The following is a 26,348-nucleotide window of genomic DNA, read 5'->3' on the forward strand; positions in this document are numbered from 1 at the left end:
ATAAAGATGAAGACAGCAGTATGCACCAAAGGATAAATTTTCTCACAAACTGTTCAGGATTACATTGCATTGTTATAGCTGTATTGGTAGATATTTTTGTACTGAATATTTGCTGATAGCTTTGCACAAGATGTTTCCTGCCAGGCCCAAAGAACAAAGAATGATATGATATGTTATTACTTAGTTTCTGTTATTGTTTTTCACCTATAGACAGGATCTTTTATAGCTTCAATCTTTGCAATGATTTGTTGGTAGCAAAATTCATCTCAGAACATGCTAACAATTGGAGAATGTATAACTATCATTTTATTAAAACAAGCAGGTGATGTTAAGACACAGTTCTATTGCTATCATGAATGAAGAATGCGAGCGGCATAATAGAGTTCTTATGTAATATTACAGAGATTAAAGATTTCATTGTATTAATTTGATTCAGTGATAGACAATTGGTTTTCAACTAATAAGGGGTGTGAGTATAATGCACAGAAATATGGCCTTCTCTGTGTCCTCAAGGATTATACTTTGTGATACAGGGTTCTTAACATTTGAAAAATGGGGTTGCTTTTCTGTTGATATTCCAACAATTTGATATTAAATATTATGAATAGAAGGAATTGTGAAGACACCCATGATGAGCATCCTTGAATACCGCTCATCCTTGAGCAGTTTATAGAGACATACAGTTTGCGAATCAAAAGCTATTCATTGGGATAAGTGTTAGCTCATTCCAGATAGATATACAAGCAAGTTAAGGTAGAGTACGTGCAGAATAAGGAAACCTTTGAAAAGTATCTTCTATTGTCTAATCTTCTCTTGATTTTATTTTACAATCCTTTTGAGAAAGTGCTAGTTACTTCATGGTAAGTTAACCATTTATGTTTACTTATAATTTCTTATCTCTAATATACTTCTTACTTTAAAAGCTGCAAAGGTGTTTTGGGGCGCAACCTAAATTCTGGTCACAATTGCTGCTATAATCAGAGCAATTACCTGTACAGATTTTCTTCACTCTGTGCTGGATTCTCTAAAAATCTTACATAAAGTAAATAAAGCAAAAAAAAAAAAAAAGTGGAAAAAATGGGTTGATGGATAGGGTGTCAAATTTTGTAACTCAGGTGCATTGCCACACCTGGTTCTGAATTTTTAAAGCTTTATTCTTAAGCACTATCAGTTGATCAAACACATTTCCTTCCTTGTCTGCTGTCCTATGTATAGTGAAAGCATTTTCCTTCAATTGTTTTTACAGCTAGATTTCTCATATGCATAGTTATGAGTATGTATTACCATAAATGTTACTAGCATTCTTTATTATGTTGTGCACCATAGATTTGTTCAGGTTAAAAGCTTGTCCTAAGGGCTGAAAATCTTTTACCAGCGTTGGTGAACAAAATATAGGTAATCTTTGCTTTGCTTGTTCAGCAACTGTTTGAAGTTATGATGGTGCTGGAAAAATAATGTTACAAGTCAATTTATGATCATTTGTTACCTCTGCAGCATCCTACAGTCAAATGATCATCATTACAGTCAGTACATGGTGTTCCTGTCTACCCTGTGCTTTTTTATCTCCAGCCCTCACCCCCACCGAGTACAGAGGCAGTGATTTTATGAGAATAAGCTTGTTTGCTCTTTAATCATGCTGGCAGCCATGGGCTGGGATAGGAATAGGGGTAGAAGCATTTGGGGTTGTGACTAAATAGGGAAAGTGACTCTAACAGATTCCAAGAAAAACATCAGAACTCTTTGTCCAGAAGAGTACAATGCTAGGAATAGCTAAGATACTGCACAGAACCCTCAAACTCCAAGGCCCTATGGTAGAGGACCCGAAATTGAGGAAGACACAGGCCACCCATACGGGTGAGAAGGTAATATTTTTCAAGAAATATTTTTCCTAATGTTTTCCTGCAGGGACCAATTTCCTCCCTCCCCCCTTCTGCCTCCCATTAACTCAGTGCTTATCCATTTGGTTGTACTAGGAATTGATTGACTGGCTTGCCACCTGAGCCTGACCATGGGCTTAGAGAGAGTGACTGGCCCAAGGTCACCCAGCTGGCTTTTATGGCTATGTGGGGGTTGGGGACTAGAACATACAGTCTCCAGGTTCCTACTCTGGTCCTTTAATCATTAGACCAAAGTATAAAGGTAAAGGTAAAGTTCCCCTCGCATATATGTTCTAGTCGTTCCTGACTCTAGGGGGTGGTGCTCATCTCCATTTCAAAGCCGAAGAGCCAGCACTGTCCGAAGACATCTCCGTGGTTATGTGGCTGGCATGACTAAATGCCAAAGGCCCACGGAACGTATGCGCAGAAGCAAAAAACAAGATAGAACCAGTTCAAGGGCATGGCTGGCTAAGTTATTACCTACTCGGCTGAACCGGTCCGAACCGGTAGGAACCCATCTCTGCTTTCCACCAAAAGTGGTTCCTATTTTTCTACTTGCATTTTTACATGCTTTTGAACTGCTAGGTGGCAGAAGCTGGGACAAGTAACGGGAGCCAAAGTATACATATATTTATTTGTATACATATATTTAAATCCTTTTTATTTCATCTAAAGTTGTATAGTTGTACACTCCATTGAACAAGAGGAGACTCATTTATTAAACTTGTAGAAAATGAAGTATTCTACTAGAAGTTGTTTGACAGATGGACACAGTTTTAATAAATCTAGAATATCAGGAATTCCAAAGCGTGTTTCCATACTTGGACAGCTAGTTCATTTGCTGAAACGCAAAGCCATACTTTAGTTTGTTTTTCGATTATACTTATGCTTTTTTATGAATCAATAAGATTTAAAATGTACTAATTTTCGAGCACAAATGTTTATCGTCTTGATTAATACTCCCTCTGGTGGTATACTTTGGAGTCTGTAGCATATCCATTTTGGTCCTGAAAGGGTTTTGTTATTAATAAACTTGATGAATCTATTTATGCTACAATTGTGCCTGTGATCATAATTAACTTTCTATATTTTATAATAAAATAGATGGAAAATGTCTTATATTATTGGCCTGCTGTCATATGATTTAGTATTGTGTTCTCATAGAAAATCACCAGCACAAAAATAACTGTATAAACAAATACTGATGTAACAACTCTGTCAGTAATTTCCTGGGGAGCTGTGGTATTTGTACTGCTACCAATCAGATTGTGATATTGTGTATTAAGGTTTGAGTTACCAATTGGATGTGTTAACATCAACTTCTTAGCTGGTAGGAATAATTGTGTTTTATATAACAGCTGTAATGTTTTTCAAATACACACCTAGTCTTGCACATTATATAACCTGCACAATTATTTGCTTCAAAACTGTGCATTGAATGCTGCATGTAAATTTTCTGAATGGAATGGCTAAGATTTGCTTAAACTTTAATGTTGGAAGTCTTGCAAAATACCATTATTGTAGATACTGGTCCCATTAGCACATTGTAGGGAACCGGATAGCTTGTTTTGGGTTTGGTTGCTGTTCTTTTCTGGGTAATACAGAGATGATAACCCTTTGGCTACTTTTAATAAGAGAATTCAGTAGTGTATGATGTTAAATTCTAAATACAAAAAGGATTGCATTTTCATTGCTTTTATAAATAAGTACTTAATGTTTGCTTAGTTTTTCAAAGGTGATGGTATAAGATGCACTTATTGTATGCATACCTCTCCTGCTAGGTCAGGGGTGTCAAACCCGCGTTATCATGGCATTATCATGGGACTTTTTTCTTCTTTGCTAAACTTGCCCATGGGTATGGGCAGTGTGTGACGTATCCGGCCCATGGGCCGGGAGTTTGACAGCTATGTGCTAGGCAATCCCTTTTCAAAAGTTATAGAATAAGTACAGGAAATGGAATTCTCAGGTTATTCATGGCTTCTGGGGGACACAGAAGAATAAGACACAGCAATCTTGCTTTGTTACATTTCCCTCATGGAGCATTCCTTTATCTCTGGAGAAGTTTGTATTCTTATCTAATGCTAGTTTCAATGAGCTCTCGCAAAGAAATTTGCAACATGATCACAGAGGTAATAAAATGGCCAATTGGAAATTGCAGTTATAAGGCTTGGTGAGTAATTAAGAGTCTGGGGAAAACATTAATTGTTTGATTCAATAATTAGGATTTTTATTGTAAGGTGGATAGGCCAGAGATAAAAAAAGACCTATCATTCAGTAATACATCTGTGAAGCTTTGAAGATGATTTGAATGCACAAGAACGTTAAATATGTGTTGTGGCACTGTGCAAAGACATCATTTGTGGAACAGACCACAACTAATTCACACTGCAATCTTAATCAGTACAATTGGAGCTCTATAGGGCGGAAATGGGCTAATTAAATACTTTGCCAGGCCAGTATTTTTTCACTTGATAAAATCAAGCACACCATATCATCATTTTGGAGATTATCTTCTGCTTTGTTAGCCAAGTAAAAAACTATACAAGTTACAGATTTCATAGTCAAATAAAGGCTTTTTGATTTCCTGTTTGATTGTTTTACTAAAAATCTAATGACCTATAAAACACATGACATAATACAAACATACAAATACATTTATACGTTTGTTGTATATACTGCTTACATAGTACTGTTCTGAAATAGAAGACCAAATATTTTTTTCCCCAAAATCCAGACAAGGCACAATTATGCTTAAAAAGCTGATTTTTATGATCCTAGCTATTCCATGTAGTCCTTTGAATTTGAAAGCCAAAAGGTACCATATTGTGGAGTATATGAGAACATGATTATGGTATTGGTGTGTAGTTCCTTAAAGCAATTATTGTATCTCTCCTCCCCCCCCAATTATATGGTTGGCCACACATAATTGCAGGAAAAGACACAATTGGTATAAGGAATTGCACGTGGAGTTCTAATGCTGTTTTCTTTCTGAGATGGCTACTGCTAGTGTGTTTTAGAGAAAAAATCAATCATTAATTTTGTTATACAGGTAGTCCTCAACTTACAAGCATTGATTTAAGATTGTTCAAAGTTATAAAAGCACTGAAAAAAGTGACTTATGACCAGTTTTCATACTTATGACTGTTGCATGGTCATGATCAAATTTCAGGTGCTTGGCAACTGGTATGTATTTATGACAGTTGCACTGTTCTGAGACCACAGTTTGTAAACTTCTCAGCTGGATTCTGATAAGCAACATTAGTGGGGGAAGATTTGTATAATGGCCATATAATTCACTTAACAACCATAGAGATTGGTTAAACAACTGTGGCCGAAAGGTTGTTAAATAGGGCAAACTCAAAAACTGCCTTGGTTAACAACAAAAACTTTGAGCTCAATTGTCATTATAACTTGAGGACTACTTGTATCCTTTTAGGTTTCGTAAACGGAAACAAAAAGGTGAACATAAGCAATAAATCAGTGACGTGCGGTGAAGTTTATGGCTGGTGAGGCAGTCCTCTCCCCTGGCACCCCACTGATTAAAGCGTTTTCTTTCACCCGCAGCAGAGCTCAGCGCTTTCAGTGGGGTGCGTGCCGGTAGAAGAGGAGAGATTAAAGTGCTTTCTTTCGCCCGAGGCGCACACACACACACACACACACACACACACACTACTTACAATAATACAATTACTTACAAATTACATTAATTTTGAATTACTTCCCCCTCCCTCCGACCCACATACCTTTTCCAGCTGTGTCACAGATGATTTCAACTGTGCTCTTGTCTGCCATGATGAAAATGTAAAAAATGTAAAAAGAAAAAGGCAAGAGCTGCTGCTGCCAGAGCCTCCAATGGATGACTCTGCTTAACTGTTTAAAAAAAGCCTCTAAAAAAAGTGCCCTCTGCAGGAGGAGGCGAGAGAACCACGTGCCTCCTTTGCATAATAAATTTTTCGCCTTTTAACCCTTGCTTAACTCTGCTCAAGTGATCATAAAGGTAGACTAAAGGAGGCATGTGGTTCTCTCGCCTCCTCCTGCAGTTAAGGACTAAGCAGAGTCATTCACTGTGACTCTGGCAGCAACTACCTCAGCCTTTTTCCTTTCCTTTTTTTTTCCTCTTTTCATGATGACAGTGATGAGGCCCTGCCTCCCCGGCTTCCCCTGACTGCATGTCCCTGCAATAAATACATGTTGGGGTTGAACTGCTTTGTACATTGAAACTCATATGGCATAGTTTATATTTATATTTGTATATATTAAGTATTTGAGTATGCAAATTTATTTATTTATTTATATATATATATATTTATATATTATTATTTATAATATTATTTATATATATATATATATATATATATATATATATATATATATATATATATATATATATATATATATATATATATATATATATATTTGTAATATTTATTCTAATGTTTGTGGTACTAAACTGATAGTAGGTAAATTGGCTTTTTTTTTTTTCATTTTCCAACATAAGGGGATGGCTACCATTCCATAAATACTTTTCTATTTCTTTACAGAAGAAAACACAAATGAAGCTTTATTGCTGCAGAAAAGTCTTAGTGAAAAAGTTTCCCTATACAGAGGTGATATCACAGTGCTTGAGATTGATGCCATAGTTAATGCTGGTAAGTTTTATAATACTTTTCATGTCATATTTAGTTTCTTAGTTGAGTGTTTTAACAAACTTCTGGAAATTTCCACAATAATGCGTGTGGGGCGGGGAAGTGGCCTTAGTTGATGCTAAGAATATTGAGCCGCGATGGTGCACTGGTTAGAGTGCAGTACTACAGGCTACTTCTGCTGATAGCCTGCAATTTGGCAGATCAAATCTCACCAGGCTCAAGGTTGACTCAGCCTTCCATCCTTCTGAGGTGGGTAAAATAAGGACCCAGATTGCTGGGGGCAATAGGCTGACTCTGTAAACGGCTTAGAGAAGGCTGTACAGCACTGTGAAGCGGTATATAAATCGAAGTACTATTGCTATGCTAGTAACATTCTCTATTGTCAGGTATATCCAAGGAAATTCAAATTTGTGGCCTTATAAAATAGATGAATGTCTTGTTTTGTTGAATGCTTAATTTTAATTTAATGTCTGCTGGTCAGTTGAGTAATGAACTAATGCATTACAATGAAATGTATCCTTCTTTTCAAATTTTACTGAGCTTTCTATCAGGAACCGTCAGAATGATTTTTGTGTGGTTGAGATATATTATGAATGGGATAAATGAGTTTTTTTTTTAAATATGGAAAGGATTCCTACAAAGTGGACAGCATTCATTATCTTTATGTGGCTATATTTATTTAAATAAATATATATTAGTTTGCAATATTTTTTGTTCTTACTATTAGATCTTTCTTTTTCCCAGAATTGTGGCTTGAATTTTGGTTGCAGATGATTTTACAGTTTCTCAAATTTCTTATTTTTAAAAGATTTTGTAAAAATTTCCTCATATTCCAAAATTATATGCAAGAAATGCCTTGCATATGTGTCTTGCACTCCAGAAGATGCAACTAATTTATCCGAAGATTTGGTTCTGTTATTATCACTGTAGTTATGAACTGATATTAAAGTAATGATGGTCAAAGATAGTTAATCTTATGCTGTATTCAGTATCAAACCAGAATTTGAAATTTCAGGTACCGTATTTTCACGACCAAAAGCCGCACCGGATTATAAGCCGCAGTATCAATTAACGTTAATTTTTCAAACTTTTTCCACATATAAAGCGCACTGGGTTATAAGCCGCACGTTTCCCGACGCTTCTGGACATCTGTTGCAGTCGCGAGGAGCGGAGAAGAGCGCGAAGGTTCTTGGCGCTCCAGGAAGCCGCGAAAGCAGCTGGGAGAGGCGCACGGCTTGGTTTCTCCTCCCTGTATGTCGCAGCAGCAGCCCCAAACTCACCGATCTCATGCGAAAAACACTGAGATCGGTGAGTTTGGGGCTGCTGCTGCGACATCCAGGGAGGAGAAACCAAACCGCGCGCCTCTCCCAGCTGCTTTCGCGGCTTCCTGGAGCGCCAAGAACCTTCGCGCTCTTCTCCGCTCCTCGTGACTGCAGTAGATGTCCAGAAGCGGCTTTTGGGGCTAATGGGGATTGGATTTCCAGCTCGATAGCCCCTGCCGCTTCTGGACGTCTATTGCAGTTGTGAGGAGCCGAGGAGAGTGTGGAGAAGAGCGCGAAAGTTCTTGGCGCTCCAGGAAGCCGCGAAAGCAGCTGGGAGAGGCGCGCGGTTTGGTTTCTCCTCCCTGGATGTCGCAGCAGCAGCCCCAAACTCACCAATCTCATGCGAAAAACACTGAGATCGGTGAGTTTGGGGCTGCTGCTGCGACATCCAGGGAGGAGAAACCAAACCGCGCGCCTCTCCCAGCTGCTTTCGCGGCTTCCTGGAGCACCAAGAACCTTCGCGCTCTTCTCCGCTCCTCACGACTGCAGTAGATGTCCAGAAGCGGCTTTTGGGGCTAATGGGGATTGGATTTCCAGCTCGATAGCCCCTGCCGCTTCTGGACGTCTATTGCAGTTGTGAGGAGCCGAGGAGAGTGTGGAGAAGAGCGCGAAGGTTCTTGGCGCTCCAGGAAGCCGCGAAAGCAGCTGGGAGAGGCCCGCGGTTTGGTTTCTCCTCCCTGGATGTCGCAGCAGCAGCCCCAAACTCACCGATCTCAGTGTTTTTCGCTGGAAATCCAATCCCCATTAGCCCCAAAAGCCGCTTCTGGACATCTATTGCAGTCGCGAGGAGCGGAGAAGAGCGCGAAGGTTCTTGGCGCTCCAGGAAGCCACGAAAGCAGCTGGGAGATCTTTTTCCACATATAAAGCGCACCGGGTTATAAGCCGCACTGCCGGTTTTGGATCAAATTTTAGGATTTTCAGTGCGGCTTATAGTCGTGAAAATACGGTACTCTGTCTAGATGTATTTGCAGTATATATCTGGAGGGCACTAGATTGGGAAAAACTGAGCTAATTCATTATCTTTCTCTTTTTATATATAAATTTATTTAAAAAAATAAAGAGAACATAAAAACTAACACAAATACAGAAGCAAAGAAAACTTCCCTTTTTTATACCTCTGCAATTGGGCCTTCTGTGCATCATTCAGACTTTTCCTATGTGCTATCCAGGACTTTGTTTCGTGAAAGAAAGATCCAGCTAGTGTGTAAAAAATTGTTGCATGAAATATAGGCCATTTTGGCATGAACAGAGATCCTGAGTTGGGCGCAAATGGAGGCTCCAGGTGTACTGCTGTGAAAGACGTCAGTGAGAAAAAAAATACTCTGGCTGATCCAGTAGAGGTGTGTGTTGTAGTGCAGAGTACCACAACCTTTTTGGCTTTGCGGATCAGCAGAGGGGGATCAGCAGAGGGGGAGAGGGGATGTTCTATGTGAATAATATGCAAACAGGTGTGCAGCTCCATTTGTATGAGTGGCGAGCACACACATTACTTGCACAAATGGAGCATACGCACACATGCTTGCCCATTACTTGCGCAAGTGGGGATGTGCGCACGTGCCCACCACTTCCACAATCAGTTCCAAACAACTAAAGGTCCAGTAGTGGGCTGTGGCCCAGGGGTTGGGGACCTCTGTTGTATAAGATATGGTGGCAGTGGGCAGGGCCTGGTGGGGAATGCAGTGGGGAGGAAGGTGGAAAAAATATGGTTGTAAATTCAGGTGAGTCCGAGTGTGTCTGAATTTTGTTTTTGTGACATGGGAGCACTACAAAGCTGGAACTTTGAAAACTAATTATAAATCTCTTTGTTCAGTGTTGTCATAACTTTGAATGTTTGCTAAGTGAATAGATGTTAAACAAGGACAATCTGTCACTTTAAATTTAGTTATTGTATTTCCTGAAGATTTATAAGCTACTTAATTTGTACAGTACTCTAAGAAAAATTCACTGCAGTATAGTAAACAAGAAAATGAGAACAATAAATGATAACATAATATAAAACAATAATATTAAATCCAGATCCATTCCATTTAAGAATGTCATTCTCAGTAAAAACACTCACCTAACCTACATCAGGATGGGGACCCCACCATTCTATCGGTTCCTGAACACTTTCTGAAATAGTCAAGTCTTGGCAGCTTTTTAAATGTCAATAAGATGAGTACTTATATGACCTTGGGCATGGTGCTACTCCAGATATTAGGCAAAGCACATAATAACAAGATCTGGCAATGGCTAAGAGCAGGCAAGTTGAAAATAGAGACCAAGGGACTAATTCTGGCTGCACAAGACCAAAGCCTTAACCACAAATTCATATAAAGAGCTGTGGTGGTACAGTGGTTAGAATGCAGTACTGTAGGTTACTTCTGTTGACTGCTGCTGCCAGCCGTTTGGCAGTTTGAGTTTCACGGGCTCAAGGTTGACTCAGTCTTCCATCCTTCCGAGGTGAGTAAAATGAAGACCCAGATTGTTGGGGGAAATATGCCAAATCTGTAAACCACTGTAAAGCACTATGAAGCAGTATATAAGTCTTAAGTGCTATTGCTATTGCTAAATCCAAAATTGAGAAGACAGCAAGGGATGCATCTGCAAAGAAGCTGAAGAGTGGATCAGCTGCAAGAAGATTTCACAGACTGACTGGGCATGACAAAGTAGCAACAATGGTACATTGGAATATCTGCAAGAAACACTATTTGCCTTTAAGCAAGAACTGGTGGCGGCCACAGAATACCCAAAGTAATAGAAAATGAAGAAGCTAAAGTGCTTTGGGGCTTTACAATTCAAACAGATACGCAATAGTCACGTAGCACTCAGACTTAACAATTATTGATAAGAAAGACAAAAACAAAAGTCTGGTTAGTGGACATGGCAGTCCTTGGAGAAAGCAGACTATAAGATAAAGAACTTGGAAAAAAATCCCCAAAATCAAAGACCTGAAAACAGAAGTAGACGACAGGTGAAAAGAAAGCAAAGATAGTACCCATAGTGATAGGTGCTTTCGGTGCAATCCCCCCAAAAACATGAGCACTACTTGAATACCATCAGCATAGACAAAATTACCACCAGTCAATTGCTTTTATCCTACGATGATGCCCCAGGTCATTGGGAAGATTTCGATAGATGCCAAATCCAGTCTAAATATCTGGTTGATTCTGTGACCAATCATATTTTTATTAAACTTTTATGGTATCTAATTAGAACTTTAGAAACCACTTCTTATGAATGATTCAGGGCTAGAAAATGGCTGGACCGCTGCTCAGAATCACTAGATTGACATGGTCCAGATCTGGAAAAAGGAAAACAGAAGTTTGTCAGTTTTTCTGGCATGATTCACCATGGTTCACTTCTAGAATAAAGTTTTTTTTTAATGTAACTGCTGCCTAGTTTTTTTCAAGATCAGTTAAAGCTGGTTAGGTGCTGCCACCTGCTGTTAGACTATTTCAGTTACTGGAAATAGTACATTATATTCTTAATATCTGTTAATATGAGCACTTCTTTAAAACTGAGGTTTAGTGGCCATCTCTATATCTTACAATAGCCACTTGTCCTGTCTACTGTACATTATGTGAAGAAGTATCTATCTTAAGTTTTCCACAACTCTGTTCCAGTGTTTGATCGTATGTTCTAATAATTTCAGAGAAAGCCTTTTTCTACCAATTTCCCCCCCACAACATGAATAATTTATCTTATTTCCAGCAAAAAAACCACATCTCTTTCTTCAAAAGGGACTTGCTCCAGCGTTTTGATAATCTCAATTGCTCTTTTCTGCATTTTTTCAATATTTCAGTAGATTTTTGAAAACTGAACTTAAATAAAAGAGCAGGAGTAAGATCATATAAGAAACACCCATTAAAATATAGGTTGTTCTTTTAAATTGCACAGAGCATAAGATTTTATTGTTTGAGTTTTCCCCTGGTTTCCTTTGATCTTTAGAAAGTTTCTGGTTTGTTATATCATAATTGTATGAACTATAACTTCCCTGTCAAGTCAAAAATTAAACTTTAGAGGAGAAACAGGGTGTTTATAGGTTGAATTGTGAACTGAATATATTAGCTCTGAATTATGTTTAAATGAATATGTTAGTAAGGTCTGTTTACTAAGTTACACCTCCCTGTATGAGCAGCTTGTTAATGCATAATCAGTCACTAAGATTGCTATGCATCTGAAGCTTAATGAACAGGTGAAGGGAAAAGGGGAATTTAAATCTGAAATTGATCTGACAGCCTACCTCTGATTACTAATCCATTTCATTTGGCAATGTAATTTATCATATAGTTAAAATTGTCTACTTGTTGCTTTCCAGAAGGAAATTAATTCAGAAGCACGCCCAACAATATTAGACTAAACCAATCTATTTAAATATTGCAGCAGTGCCACAAAAGGAAATGCTATATTGGGAGGATGCCTTTGAAAAGTAATCATTCTTGATTTTAAATTGGCGTAGACAGAAAAACCAACTACGTGTGGTCTTAAATTTTTGTTCTTCACCACATTATTCACATATGATAAATAACACATTTATACTGAAAAGGATTAGAGGTTTTTTCGAGTGTTCTTGGTTGAAACAGTATGAGTACTGAGGGGCTGAAAATGTTTTTGCTACATTCCGAGTGATGTTTAGGGATGCTGTCTAGCACTAGGAAGCAAAAGAAGTCATCTCAGAATGAGTGACACTACTATTAGTAAGTGGAGTTATAACGAGAGGGTGCAAATTGCTATAAAAGCAAATGTTAGAAGTGGATGGACAAAGCTTTCAGGTTTCTCCAGGTTTGCTCTGCAAAAGAGATATTATTACACCTTTCCTCCAAAATTGCAGAGGGCAAAACATTAAAGGACGCTAGGGGAAAAAGCTCTGCAGTGCATTAGGCAGGTGATACTGAGTAGGTAATTGGTTAAAGTTCCCTCTTTATTAATTCCCGATGCTCCTCTCCTAATTTGTCCTCTTCTACCTGAAAACTGTGTCAAGTAGCTACTGCTGTATTGCTCTTCTACTTCTTGGACTCACTGTGACCAGGAGGACTGTGCTTAGGGAGCTATATATTACTTGTTCTAGGAAAAGGAAGAATTATTAAGAAGGATCATGGCAACCAATACATCACTAGAAAAATGGAGTTTGAGTAAAAAATAAAGCCAGTCTATGTAGGACTTAGTTTCCAGGAGTATCATCCTGATTTCCAAATGAATTGTTGCACATTCTTGATTCAGCAAAATACTCAGAAGAGCACTGATAAGGATCTGGACTGAATGATATCTAAGGATTTTAAGTTGTGTATGTATATACCTGACAGCTATATAACATCTGGGAAATAGGTTTAGCTTTAAACAGTTTTATAGCCACAGGCATGTTCTTGTCTCCTCTAGTATAAAAAAGGACCAGTATGACTTAATGCTATTGTTAGCCTCATCAGAAATGATTTCATTTGCTTGCACTAGACTCTTGAGTATTGAAATACTATACCAAGATATTTGAAGAATGAAGCCAATGAGATTATTCTTCTCCTTTGATGTGTGGTTGGCATTGCAGAACATCAATTCCTTCAAGAGTTCTCTAATTTTGGTTTTAGAATAGTTTATTGTGTGCCTTTATCTGCTAAGATCCATACTCTCCTATGAGGCTAACTTGAGTTAGAGAAAGGACAGCCATAACATTGGCACCAGCAATCTATTATTAAATTTTGGTGACAGCAGTGGTAGCATTTTGCCTCCTTAGGACACTAGCTTTTGAATGCACATACATGTTGAAGTGTGTGTGTGGGGAGATATACAATCCTGCTTTATTGCTTTCTGGATTGAGATTTCTTCAGAGAGGTGACTGCTACTATCATGTCCACTTTGTGTCATGGTGTTTTCATGCAACATCCTAGTTAGATAAGAAACCTCCATTTTAGAGGAATGAAACAGCTTCTACCAGAATGCTTCTCTAGGAATTGAAACAAAGGGTACTTTTAAATCAGTGAAGACAACAGATAAGAAGTATGAGTAAACAGATGAGTATCTCTTTACTAGAAACTGCAGGAAGGCATATTGGTTGCCTACTTGATTACTGAGTATAAAATTACCCTGTTTTAATCTTGGACCTTCTAGAACAGAGGTGCCAAACTCACATCATCACAGTTGCATCATGTGACATATCGGGACTTTCCCCCCCTTCACTAAATTGGGCGTGGGCAACACATGGGCCGGGAGTTTGACAGCCCTATTCTAGAAAGAAAGGTGCCTATGCTCACATGGTAATATGTAAGCGGCTACTTGGATGATAATTGGAAGAGTTAATACTGTTACTTTTCTTGAAAAGTGGGGCAGAAATAACATGATCTCAATCTTCAGGTATTTGGAAGGTGTTATTAATATGTATGATTATAGAAGCCAAAGGGGGAAATTGGTTTCTAATAGTGTGCAGTCATAAGGTCACTGCTGGGAATTTCCCCATTATTAACTGATTAATTAGTTTAACAGTTTTCAAATGAGAGACTGATGGCCAGAAAGGAATACCTTTTAGGAACATCGATTGAGGACAAGGACTGGTAGGAATGAACAATATTGCTGTTAATGTAGCCTTACAATAAAGTAAAATTAGTTAACTTGGTCTTGTTTCCTGTCTGGTCTACCTAGGAAGGCTGACATCAATCTTGCAAGCTTCATAGCACAGATTTCTCCTGCTCAGAGGTGGGTTTCTGTTGGTTCGTCCGAGATCGGGCAAACTGGTAGTGGTGGGGGTGGGAGGCTCCACCCATCCACCCGGACGCTTCTGTGCATGCACAGAAATTTTGTGCAAGAGTATGCACGTGAGCAAACTAGTAGTAAAATAAATTGAAATCCACCACTGCTCCCTCCCCCCACCTTATTCAGCCTGATAAGCTAGGAAGAATCCCTTTTGGTTTTTTTTTCTCTGCCTGTAGTTTGGCTGTAGGCTATGCCCACTCTTATCTAATTATTCCCTAGGCAGCACCCCTCTGTCCCACCCTCATCTTCCCCAAACTATTCCCACATATTATTGCTGTGGGTGAGAGAAGCTCAACGGGAATGAATGGCTTATTGGAAGTGGTGTAATTTTTCCAGACAGCTGTTTTTTTTTATTTCCCTGGATACTGTTTTTATATTGTTTATATTATATTGTTTTGGTCCTATATTGTGTGTTTCCAAGACTCATAATGGAATCAGGGAGGCTTATGAATCCAATAAATACATAAATAGAGCAGTTATTACATGTTTGTAATGGATTGCTTGCTGCATACTGAATCTCTGGAAGATAACAGTTAATGAAAATGAATCTGGATATTCAGTGAGGGGGTTGTATATTGGAACAATTGCCAATTACATTAGAAGGACTCTTGTCTTAGAAAGAGAGTTACTGTCGTTTTGTCTATCATGCTGCCACAAACAATTTTCACATAAAAGAGAAACCTGTTGACTTTGCACATAAAGCATTTTTGCCTATATTGAAGTTAATAGTTTGACTATTTTTTTATGCTGAGATTGTGTTGTTAATCTCTACATATATATGACCCAGCAGTAACCAATTTAAGAGATTTTCTGAGGCTAAATATAAGACTTAATATGGGAAGCATTGGATTATGATAACATTGGAGGTTTTTTGTTTGTTTGTTAAATTTGAAAAATCCATTACATCCATCTTTTCTTTAAAAGCTAAACTATTGGAACTGGTAGCTTGGTGTGTCTCTTATAGATACATAAGGGAATTTGTATAGCAGTACTGTATTTACCTTTACAAAGTCTAAAGGTTTGACATAAAGTGGAGCTTGGAGTATCCCTATATTTGGAAACTAGAGATCTATTATCATTTTTGTTAGCAGAAATAAAAGAAATGTATATCTAATTAGCAAGCAACAACAGAAATGAATTTTTAAAAAGTTACAGAATAGCTTGGTAATAGCATGTATATCATCATGGCCTTTCTATTATTTTGAAATCTCACATACTGAATATACTATTCTTTCCAGGATTGTTAGCATTAGAAGACCTATGGCGTGTCAGGCAAAATCTGACTTTGGAATTCTTATATGAAATTGTACAATATTTCTGTGAGGTGTTTTATTGCTTGCAGGTTTATGGGAAATAGATGACTGTCATGTAAAATTGCTGACTCATTTAATTCAGTACAGTCTAAATATCAGGAATCATGCAAAGTTTACAAAGCAACCAGAACTGGAAGAAAAAACAAATAAAAATAAAACTGGTTTCAGTAGAGATAGTCTACTGAATCTGCTAGTTATCATCATGCCTGCTGTTCATAAAAATTGACCAAGATATTTGTAAAACGCTGTGCTTTTTCATTGTTTACACCATGTGTATGCAGTTATTGCTATTGTTGCCAGAAGCTCTGGTTAGCTTTTTTTTTTTTTTTGGTGGGAAATAAATCATGAGTACATTAGCAACCCTGCAAGCTATTTATTTGAGGGCTCTTGTCACACAGAGAATAGAAAAGTAAAAGTGGTGCGAATATATAAATAATGTGGTTATATGACTTTGTGCTTACATATTGAAGAGTAGGAACATTGGAGACATATTTATAACCTTCTGCATACAATAAGCTTCTGTGAGAACTTAATAGCATTGTTGGCATATATGTAGGTATAAGTTTAAAAAAAAAGTCAGCTTTATCTAGTGTTGATATACTACAATAGGTTGCTGTTCTTCCAGTAGAATATATTGTTAGTCCATGGCATGATTTTCCACTCACATTTCAGATCTGCTCTGACAGGTTGATGTATTTTCTGGTGCAAATTTGGGAAGCACATAGAGGATAAAATGGGAAGAGTAATAGGATGGCCCATTGTGTGAGCAGGAAACCAATGAAGTAAATTTGGATATAGTTCATTTATCTTCAAAAGGCAGGATTTATAATCCTTCCAGAATTTACCCTCAATATTAGAAAGTCAGAATGTGATACTTACTTTTTGTCTAATTATTCTTCATGGTGGCAGTTGTTTCAGATTAGAATTATTTTAATATAAAAATTTCAAGATTAAAAAAGTTTTTCTATGTAGCTATTTTGAAAATATTTTGCTGCTTTTCAGTTTTATTTCTGGATTCTTCATTATGCTGAGGTTGCTATGTTAATTATAACAAGGTAACAGAGAATAAAATAAAGTGAAACACAAAGTCAGTCATCCAGATAATACAAGTTACCACTTTGTTCTGATAAAAATTGATTCAATTTATTTCCTTTTTCCACAGTTGCAGTAAATTTAGAAAGATGTTAGGGTTATTGTCTCGGCTGTAGATTTTTAAATGTTCTACAAGCAGAATCCAACCAATAACCACAATTGGGAGCAGAATTTCTACTGCTAAATAATGCAGTCTTAAAGTGAGATGGTATGTGACCACCAGGTATAGGGACAGAAATCCTGACAATCATTAAACAAAGTTCACCAGATGTTAGCCGAGGCCCATCCCAATCCAAGCCATTCCAGGTTTGTGCCTCCCAGATCCGAGTCTCAGTAAAACAAGTGACTGCCTCTAACTTCTCCCACCAGCTTATCATCCCACAGTTTCTGGTCTATTGGTTGCCCTACATCCCGCCTTGTGAGCCAGAAAACAGCCTCAGAACTGTGCTGTGAAGTTGCTTGCTGTGTTTGTTGTGGCCGCCAGCGGCCAGCAGAGGTGACAGCAGATTCGGACAGTGAGGAGGTTGGAGAGGAAAATGGGCCAGTCTGGAGAAGGCTGTGATGAGTTCTCTTCGTCGGAGGCAGAGATGAGGCCAGAGCCATTTGATAGATATCAGTTGCCTTCAGAGTCAGACATCAGTGAGGCAGATGAACAGCTGGAGAATGTTCCCAGTGTGCGCATGCACAGAGTTGCCAGATGAAGGGAAGAGCTAATGAACAAGGATTGACTTGGGAGTAAAGCCATAGGTGGATGATGAATGGCCCCTCCCATAGGGAATAAAAGAAGAGCGAAAGGGGAGGGGTGTTAGCAGGATACAATTAGTTCATTCCTGCATTCTTGCCAAGTATTGCAGTATCCGAAAGATATCGGCCTGGCCACTCTCCAAGCCTGATAACGTCGGTAATTGTGAACTATCTTGAAAGACTGTGGGCCGGGACTTTGCTGGAGAAGAATACACTGTAAATTAAATAAAAGGGGTTTGTTGGGACGAGGACTCGGCTTTGTGCTGCTGGGAAAGCCTAGATCAGAACAGTGCTGTGGCTCAGGGGCTTCTTGGCACACCACAGCTCTATGGCTGCAAGTTGCCCCCAAGCTACAGTACAACACGAAACAGCCATTGCCCTGGAAGGCTTAGCTGCCCAGTCCATCCCAAGCCAAAGTTGCCTTTGCCCTTGCCACCATACACTGCAAGACCTCTGCGCTCTGCCACCCCAGCTGACATTCTCTATCTTCTTGCTTCTAATGGTGAAAAGGCATCCCCAGCCTGGCTCTTCATGACAAGAAGCCCCTTTGGCTGTGTTGCTGGGCTAAGCTGTGGTTGGCCATCCAGGTGTGTCACAGCTATGGGGCTAATTCTTGCTTTCTTTCTTGTTTGCTCTGCAGTTCTGGAGCTTCTGCTTGCTTTGCTAGGGCTGAGTTTCTGGGCACACCATTGCTTAAAGGTTGCTTTTTGCTTACTTGCTTGTTTCTGGTTCGTGTGATGCCACAGGCTGGGCGAGGCTTTCTAGTGCTGTGGCTTTGGGGTGCTTCTTGTTTCTGGCTTTTTTGCTTCTGCTTCTTGCTGCATGCACCACATTCTGGGGCTATGTCTTGTTCGCTTGCTTCTTCTTTCTGTAATTTGCAGTACTCCAGGCTGTGGCTTCTTGTGGTACTAGAGCTCTGGAGTTGCTTCTTGATCACTTGTGCTTCTTTTAGCACCTAAGCTGGGTTTCTTGGCGCATTGCAAGAAGCAGAACCAAGAAGCAGCCCTAGAGCCATGGCACACCAGGAAGCCCAGGCCCAACCAGGCTCAGCAGCATTGAATCTTGACTGTACTTTCTGATAAAGACATTTGTTGGCCTTTGAGGTGTGGCCCATTTCTTCTTTAATATATTTCTTTTTTTTCCAGGTTTAGAAATATGTCTGGTATTACAACTTTTAGTTTTGCATTTGCTTTATGTCAAAACCATATCACAATTTTTGATTGGGATCGAATGATGGGTGGAACGAAACTTTGAATTCTATTTGAATATATGTTATAAAAAGAAAATCAATTAATTTTGACTTCTGTAATATTAACAATTAGTTTAACATGAAGCACAAATTCAGAAAGCAGGCAAATCATTGGAGTTGCTCCATGTCCTAGCATTATATTTCCATTTCGTATGTTGTTGAAAGCAGTGTGGTTTTGTCACTAGGGTGTGCTGTGTTTCCATGAATCCCTTTCCTTTTCCTAATAAGACTAGTTGAAAATAGATCCCCTAACTTTGGTAATGTGTGGCAACCATAGATTTTATGTACACTCAGTCCCCCCCCCCTCTCTGTTACAATATGCTTTCTTTTACTCATGTAAATAAATGAAAGTCTGTGGCTGCTAACAGAATTACTACTCAAAGCTTCAAAAATGATACTGTTCTAATGGCACAATCATCTTTACTTCTCCAAATAAGATGGTTTCAGGGATGGCTTTAGAACGGTTTTTAGCTTTCCTCACACATTATGGAATGGCAGGTATTTTTAAAGCAACGTATAGGAGAAAAATAGTCACCTTTACTAATGATCATCTGCTTTATTGATATAAGTAAAGCTATTATTAAAAATTGTCTGAAAAACAGTAAACCCTAATTCCATCTATGATGGTGAGTTATGTAACTACTGCATAGAGAATAAAAACTAGAGCATTCTGAGAAGCTTTAGCTCCAAACATGTAAAGGATTTGTTTTAATTACTATTCTGCAGCTTACGTTACCCTAAATGTAAATGTGCAAATATGTTGATTTAGAGCCGAGGTGGCGCAGTGGTTAGGGTGCAGCACTGCAGGCCACTTCAGCTGACTGTTATCTGCAGTTCAGTGGTTCTAATCTCACCGGCTCAAGGTTGACTCAGCCTTCCATCCTTCCGAGGTGGGTGGAATGAGGACCCAGACTGTGGGGGCGATATGCTGAAACCGCTTAGAGAGGGCTGAAAGCCCTATGAAGTGGTATATAAGTCGAACTGCTATTGCTATTGCTATGGGAAGCATCATATTTGAATTGATTATTTTGGCAAGCAGACTGTTTAAGAGCCAAGAAATCAGATTTATTTCAAACAGAGCTCAGTTGATAGAAGAAGTTGGTTCATTCTTGAGATGGACAACCTAATAAGCAAGATAGTGCTAAATGAAAATTCTGGGTATCAAAGACAATAACCAAATTCCATCCACTGTATGGATTCATCAATGTCTTTCTCAGAATCAGAAGTTGGGGATTGTGCAACCATATGACAGTTTGGCAAAGATTGGGAAATGGTGGAAGTTATATAATTATGATGTTCAAAACATTATTTTTGGTCCCTTTAATTGAGGTTGGAATAGGATCAACTGAAGAGCCAACCTCTGTAGTACAAGAATTAGGCAGACCATGACTATATGCATACACATGTGTTCTTTTTTAAAATTACAAACTGAAAGTCTACTAGCACATGTTAAATAGAATTATGCTGAGGAAGGGGTAGATTTGTCTGTGGATGCAAAATGAGAATTTAGGTATTTGAGTCCATCACTTGATTACTTATTTGCTCCATCTGTAATTTGCCATGCATTAAAGGTACAATATACTTTTTAAAAAAGTTTCAGAAACTTTTTAGAGGTTTTGTGAGTTGCATGGGAAAGACTTAACTGCAGCAAAATGAATGGCCCCTATATAGAAGTCTTCTGATTCCAGAACAGCTAAATCTTTAGCTCTTGGTGAGATTGAACTCTCCTAGATTTTATTTGAAATTGTAGGTAGGAGCGATGCCCAGGGGAGATTTCAGACAGCTTTGTCTAATACATCAGTTGTGGCCATACTTGTAATAATGCACTAGCAATCGTTATTCATGCCCTTGTCACTTTGCCAATGGATTGCAATAATTTGCTCTATGAAGGGGTGCCCTTCAAAATAATTCAGAGTCAACAGGTAGTGCACAATGCAACTGACATTTTGCTAACGAGAGCCATTTACTATAGCTATATTACATCTTTATTACAGGAACATATTAGCTACCAGTTTATTTCTGTGTACAATTCATGTAATATCCATATTGTTACATCTGAGTTTCAAATGTGTTGTCCAGTAAGTTTTTTATAAGAAGATTTATGTTAAATTGTTACTTTTCTGATGTTGATAATTTATATTTTATATAAATTATATCTTATATAATTTATATATAAGAGCCAAGGTGGCGCAGTGGTTAAATGCAGCACTGCAGGCTACTGCTAGATCAGCAGTTCAGCGGTTCAAATCTCACCAGCTCAGGGTTGACTCAGCCTTCCATCCTTCCGAGGTGGGTAAAATGAGGACCCAGATTGTTGGGGGCAATATGCTGACTCTCTGTAAACCGCTTAGAGAGGGCTAAAAGCCCTATGAAGCGGTATATAAGTCTACTGCTATTGCTATTGCTATATGCTTTGAAAATTACTAGCTGCTATTTTGTGATGGCTTCATTGTACTAGTTATGCACTATTTAGAGGTTGTGATTGAAGAAGCTTACAATTTCTTCCACAGCAAGTCACAGGAATGGTAGATAAATGCTACCACTTAATTTTAAGTATATTAAGGTTTTACATTCCTCCAAGAGGGAAAACCAAATACTAGTTTGAAAATCAATTAGGAAATAACTTCCATGGACACATAATTACTCTATACATATCTCTGTAGTTAGTATTGTCCACAAACTGTCAGTCATGGCATACTAAATTTTTACATACTAAAAATTGAAAGCACACTCATTTCTCATAAAATGCTTCAACATAATACTTCCTAATCATTTTTACTGTTGACATGAGTTCAAGAGGAGCAAGATTCTTTTGCTTTGAAATCTCAAAATTCAAGCCAGAAAGTTCCTGAGATGAAAGCTATGCAAATAGGTTTTCCTTTTTTCTATATGCTTTCCTATAGAGACTTTTCTGAACTTTGTTGGTCTGGGTCTCAAGCTAGAGGCCTCAAAAACACTACCTCTTATAGTCAACAAGTGCAAGGATTGTGTGTTCAAATCCTATTAAAGAGTTGAATATAGAAGGAGTATTACGTTCATCATCTTGAGTTATTTATAAAAAGTAATAAAAGTGGGATTTTAAAGAAAATGAATGAATGCACAAACAAACAAATAAAGGAGGATATCTACACTTGAAGAGTCCCCAAGAGAATGAAACTGGTCATATAATATCTTCTGTTGGTCAATAGCTAATCATTTAGGTCTCTGAGATGGTAAAATGGTGGCTTCAGCACTTCAGTCAATAGATTTAGGATACTGAATCATGCCTTGAATGGAATACCTTTGATGCTTTGTATTTTAATGTGGAAAAATAATTATTAAATTTAAAATCTATTCAGAAGATCTTACAGATATTTTTTTTAATTAGCCCTTATTTTTAAATCAGAATTAATGTTTTCTAATCTCTACTATTTTATACTTGCTTTAGTTCATACTTGAGTATATTATACAATGTTAAAGATTCTTCATTCTTGTGAATTCTGTAGTGATTAATATATGGATACCTTATTTATCATGCTTTCTGCCAAGCAGCTTTACTTTATACATTTTATATTGAAAAAATATATATTTGAATCTACACAACAGCATCATAACATTGCAGTATTCAGATCTTTAGAACTTATTCAGAAAATAATGTACATAAATACTTAAATGCCCCAAAGATTTTTTTTCATATTTTGCAACCATTTCTTTAAGCATTTGACTGGTTTGAAACAAACCAAAATATGCTTTTTAAACTTATTGTTTATTTATTAAATTTGTTTACTAACCATTTCACTCCAAAGCAACTCTTGAGTGGGCTACAACTTGAAAATCAATAAAACCATAAAAGATAAATATTTCTATAAACAATCAAAATGGAATTACAATGCAATGTAAAGTTACACTTAAAAGATGGGGAGGGAAGGAGTAGATAAATGAGGAGGGGGTGAGTAGGATTTTCTCTTAATTCATCTCCAGTGTGATACTCCACCCTTGGGGCTTCAAGCCAGCTGGCAGAGCCAAGTAAGTTCCTCCCAATTCTCCAAATCTGCTAGTGTTTGTGTTTGGATATAATCGTTTGATGTTACAAAACCAGAAGATACAGCTGCAGGAGAGAAAAATAAACTTCTGATTGCTGATAATCAGGTACACCACTTATTTTTTAGTGTCAATGTTTCATATTATTCTCCTGCATTGTAAGCATATTTTTAGGATTTGGTTCAAAGATATGGGCAATAAATGAAATTAGTATAGATAATGTTCTGTTATTTTCTAATAAAAGTTGTATATGTCTAGATTTTTTAGGAAAAGTTAGAAGATAGAAATGTAATATGTTTTTACTCATATTTAATTGCCAGCATCTCTAATTAGAACTGCTTGAAAACCCCTAGTTGAAATCCTGGAAAATACAAAAGCTAATTAATTGATTTAACATGGGCAGTATCAGGAGTTGCTACTAACACTTTTTTCCCCAATACAACCCGAAATGCACACAGCATATTTTTTTTAAATGGTTAAGTTTCTTCAAATGAAATTTAGTATGTTTTTTCTTAAGAATAATAATTAATATAGAATTCAGCCAATGTACTTTAAAGTTCTATTTGTGTATGTGAAGTTCCTTTTTTCTGCTTCTCAGGATTGAATTACAACTCTGTAAAGTTGTGAATCTATCACTGGAAGACTAAAGTGTAGGTATATACAAGTACAAATAAAAGTAACTTCTAAGTGTGAAAGAAAGCAAAATTTATGGACTTCCTTTAACATTTGGCTTCTGTTTTTGACAATTGTGAAACAATGAGTATTTTAAGATGCTTCATTAAGAACAGTGACTTAATGACTGACATATATATGTAAAAAGTAACATTTTCAAAATGATCCTCTTAACAGCTTCTTTTGCAGTAAATGGAAATTTACACTGTAAAAGGTTTCCCATTGAACCTGGGAAATTAAACATTTAGACTACATTAAGTTTCCAGTAACTGGGGAAACTTTCTACTGAATTAAAGTTATCAATTTTATCAAAATATTGAACATCTTATGTTTTATTTCACTGAGGTCATATTGCAGACAAAAAATTTAAGACCTTATTTACTTTTTCCTCAATGGGCCAATGCTGTACAGACCATGAAAGTATTCATATTTCATCTACTGCATTTATAGTTGTGATTGGATACAATAATGTATTTGGAACTAATAATAAAAAATGTCATTAGCCTTAGTCTCAGCTGTAGATGATATTCAAAAGAACAAATAAAACAGGGCAGAATCAATGAATGCAAGGCTAGGTAAGGGATAAAAAGATCAATGAAGAAATGTGATTTATTACTAAAATTTAAAGTTTTGTATATAAATAAAGATTGTTGTGCAATAACATGGAGAAAAATTATGAGGAAATAGAGGATGAGATATTTTTCTCATAGTTATGGTAATAATAACTGTCAACAGTTAGCTTGCCTCGAAATTGCTCTTTGAGTAGAAGGTATTGTGATGGATTGGCTTTAGAACTCTTTTGTTCATGATTTAGTTAAAAGTTCCTTCCTAAACTATTAAAGGGGGTCTCTTTCTACTTTTTACCCTTTATATTTTTTTACTCTCTATCACATAACTTTCTTATGTCTGAGGATATGTACCCATATAGTATGGCTGTATTACTATTATCTGTCTCATCTTTTCCATTCCCTTCTCCTATTGATATCTTATGGTTACATTACTTTGTTGTTTGTATGTACACTGAGAATGTATGCAATGGAGCCAAATTCCTTGTGTCAATATTCACTTGTGTCACTTGGACAATATTCTGTTGCTATATTCTTACCTACCCTACCCTATCCTACCCTACCCCATTTTCTATAGTGAACACATACATAAAATAGATTTTTTTAACACCAAACAGACATACCACATCCTGTTAAACCACTCTGATCAATCATAATACAAAAAATCACAAGCCAAAACACTTTATGAGTTTTATCCCAAAGAAAATCTAGAGAATTCTTAGAATGATGTGAGTGGGGAAAGCACTCAATTTCTTTCCTCAAAAACTCCTAACTCCTAGCATGAGATATTCTACCAGCCTGCCCATCTTTTGTTTTTTTAAGTATTTCTGCTCAGCCACTGCCAATGTCCTTCATTTTTACTTGTTTGTATCTTTTGAGCACAATCTTACAACAGCTCCTGCTTCACTGTATTGGGACCAAATATTGATGTTTTTGATTTAGGTATGACCCACTTAAAATTGAAAAAGTTCATTAACTATTCTGCTGTTCTGTAGTGAAAGGTAAAGCTCAACAATGTTGTAACATGCTAAATTCTGGAATTTTCATTAGGATATTGGGTTCAGTTCCTTGTTCAAGTATGAAGCAGTGACTGTACGATAGTCATTTTCTCTTAATTCAACCTTGTTAGAAAACAGATGTGAAGATAAAAAAGGAGGGTTGTAACAATTACAAAATTGTGAATGTCACCAGTGTATTTTTTTGGATTGCTAACATGCTGCCTTCAGGCATAATCATGTTTCTTCTATTGTTCCATTTTAATGAGAGGAATTCTACTGAGTTCTCAGAAACTGTTCTTGCTTAGCTCTTACGCAAAAAGAAAAGGAGTAAGCTTCTTGAACAGGCTTCGTTATGGAATATGATAATTGACTTATTCCAGAGATAATACCTCAAAACAAAATTTAGCATTTATTGATGCAATTGGCAAAGTTGGAGGAACAGAGGGGCAAATAATGGAGAACTAATAATGAATGTTTTGATTTGCAAAATTGCTCCCAATTATACTTGTATTCTTAGATTTTCCATGCCACTAATCAGAAACTATATCAGATTTTAAATTGACTGTGTTTTAGTTATTTTTGTACAGTCTTACAAACAAGTACCTTGACAATAAATTCATAGTCATTGCTCTGTTTATATTGATCCAGTTACTTTGTTGCCTAGTTATTAGATATAATATAACACAAATAGAAGTTGCTTTTTCTCAATAGTTTGCAATATGTTTAGGTTCCTTGAATTATATGAACTGAGATATAGCTTTTTTTCCTTATTCAGGTGTTAACCTAAAAGAAAATCTCATAACGGTACTACATCATTCCTTATTAAAAGTTAATTCATTGGTGGGAATGGATAGAATTGGAACCTACACTGGGTTACTTAGTAACAAGAGCATGTACTGGGAAACCTCAGGGTTTGCAAAAATACAATTTTGTGTGTGTGCACGCTGCCGTGCATATAAAAGTTGTGGCCCTTCAACCAATCACAGTATGTTTTATTAATTCTTTTTCTTCTTATTCTTTTAGAGAAATTATTGCTATATTTAGCAACATTCAAAGGCCATGTGTCAAATGAGTAAAAAGTGTTGAGTAAAAAGAAAATGATAACCAATTAAAAATTTAATGTATATAA

The 26,348-nt window shown here is 37.2% G+C and overlaps 1 protein-coding gene across 1 annotated transcript in view; it reads left to right on the plus strand.

Annotated features, from left to right (window-relative positions):
- The window catches only part of MACROD2 (mono-ADP ribosylhydrolase 2), a 1,066,625-nt gene that overhangs the window by 18,195 nt on the left and 1,022,082 nt on the right, over window positions 1-26,348 (plus strand). Inside the window, exon 3 of the mRNA XM_032212948.1 lies at window positions 6,419-6,526. Within this exon, the coding sequence (XP_032068839.1) occupies window positions 6,419-6,526 (108 nt within the window). The remainder of the gene's footprint in view (window positions 1-6,418; window positions 6,527-26,348) is intronic.

The sequence above is a fragment of the Thamnophis elegans genome, chromosome 3, assembly GCF_009769535.1.
Source record: "Thamnophis elegans isolate rThaEle1 chromosome 3, rThaEle1.pri, whole genome shotgun sequence".
Classification (NCBI taxonomy): Eukaryota; Metazoa; Chordata; class Lepidosauria; order Squamata; family Colubridae; genus Thamnophis; species Thamnophis elegans.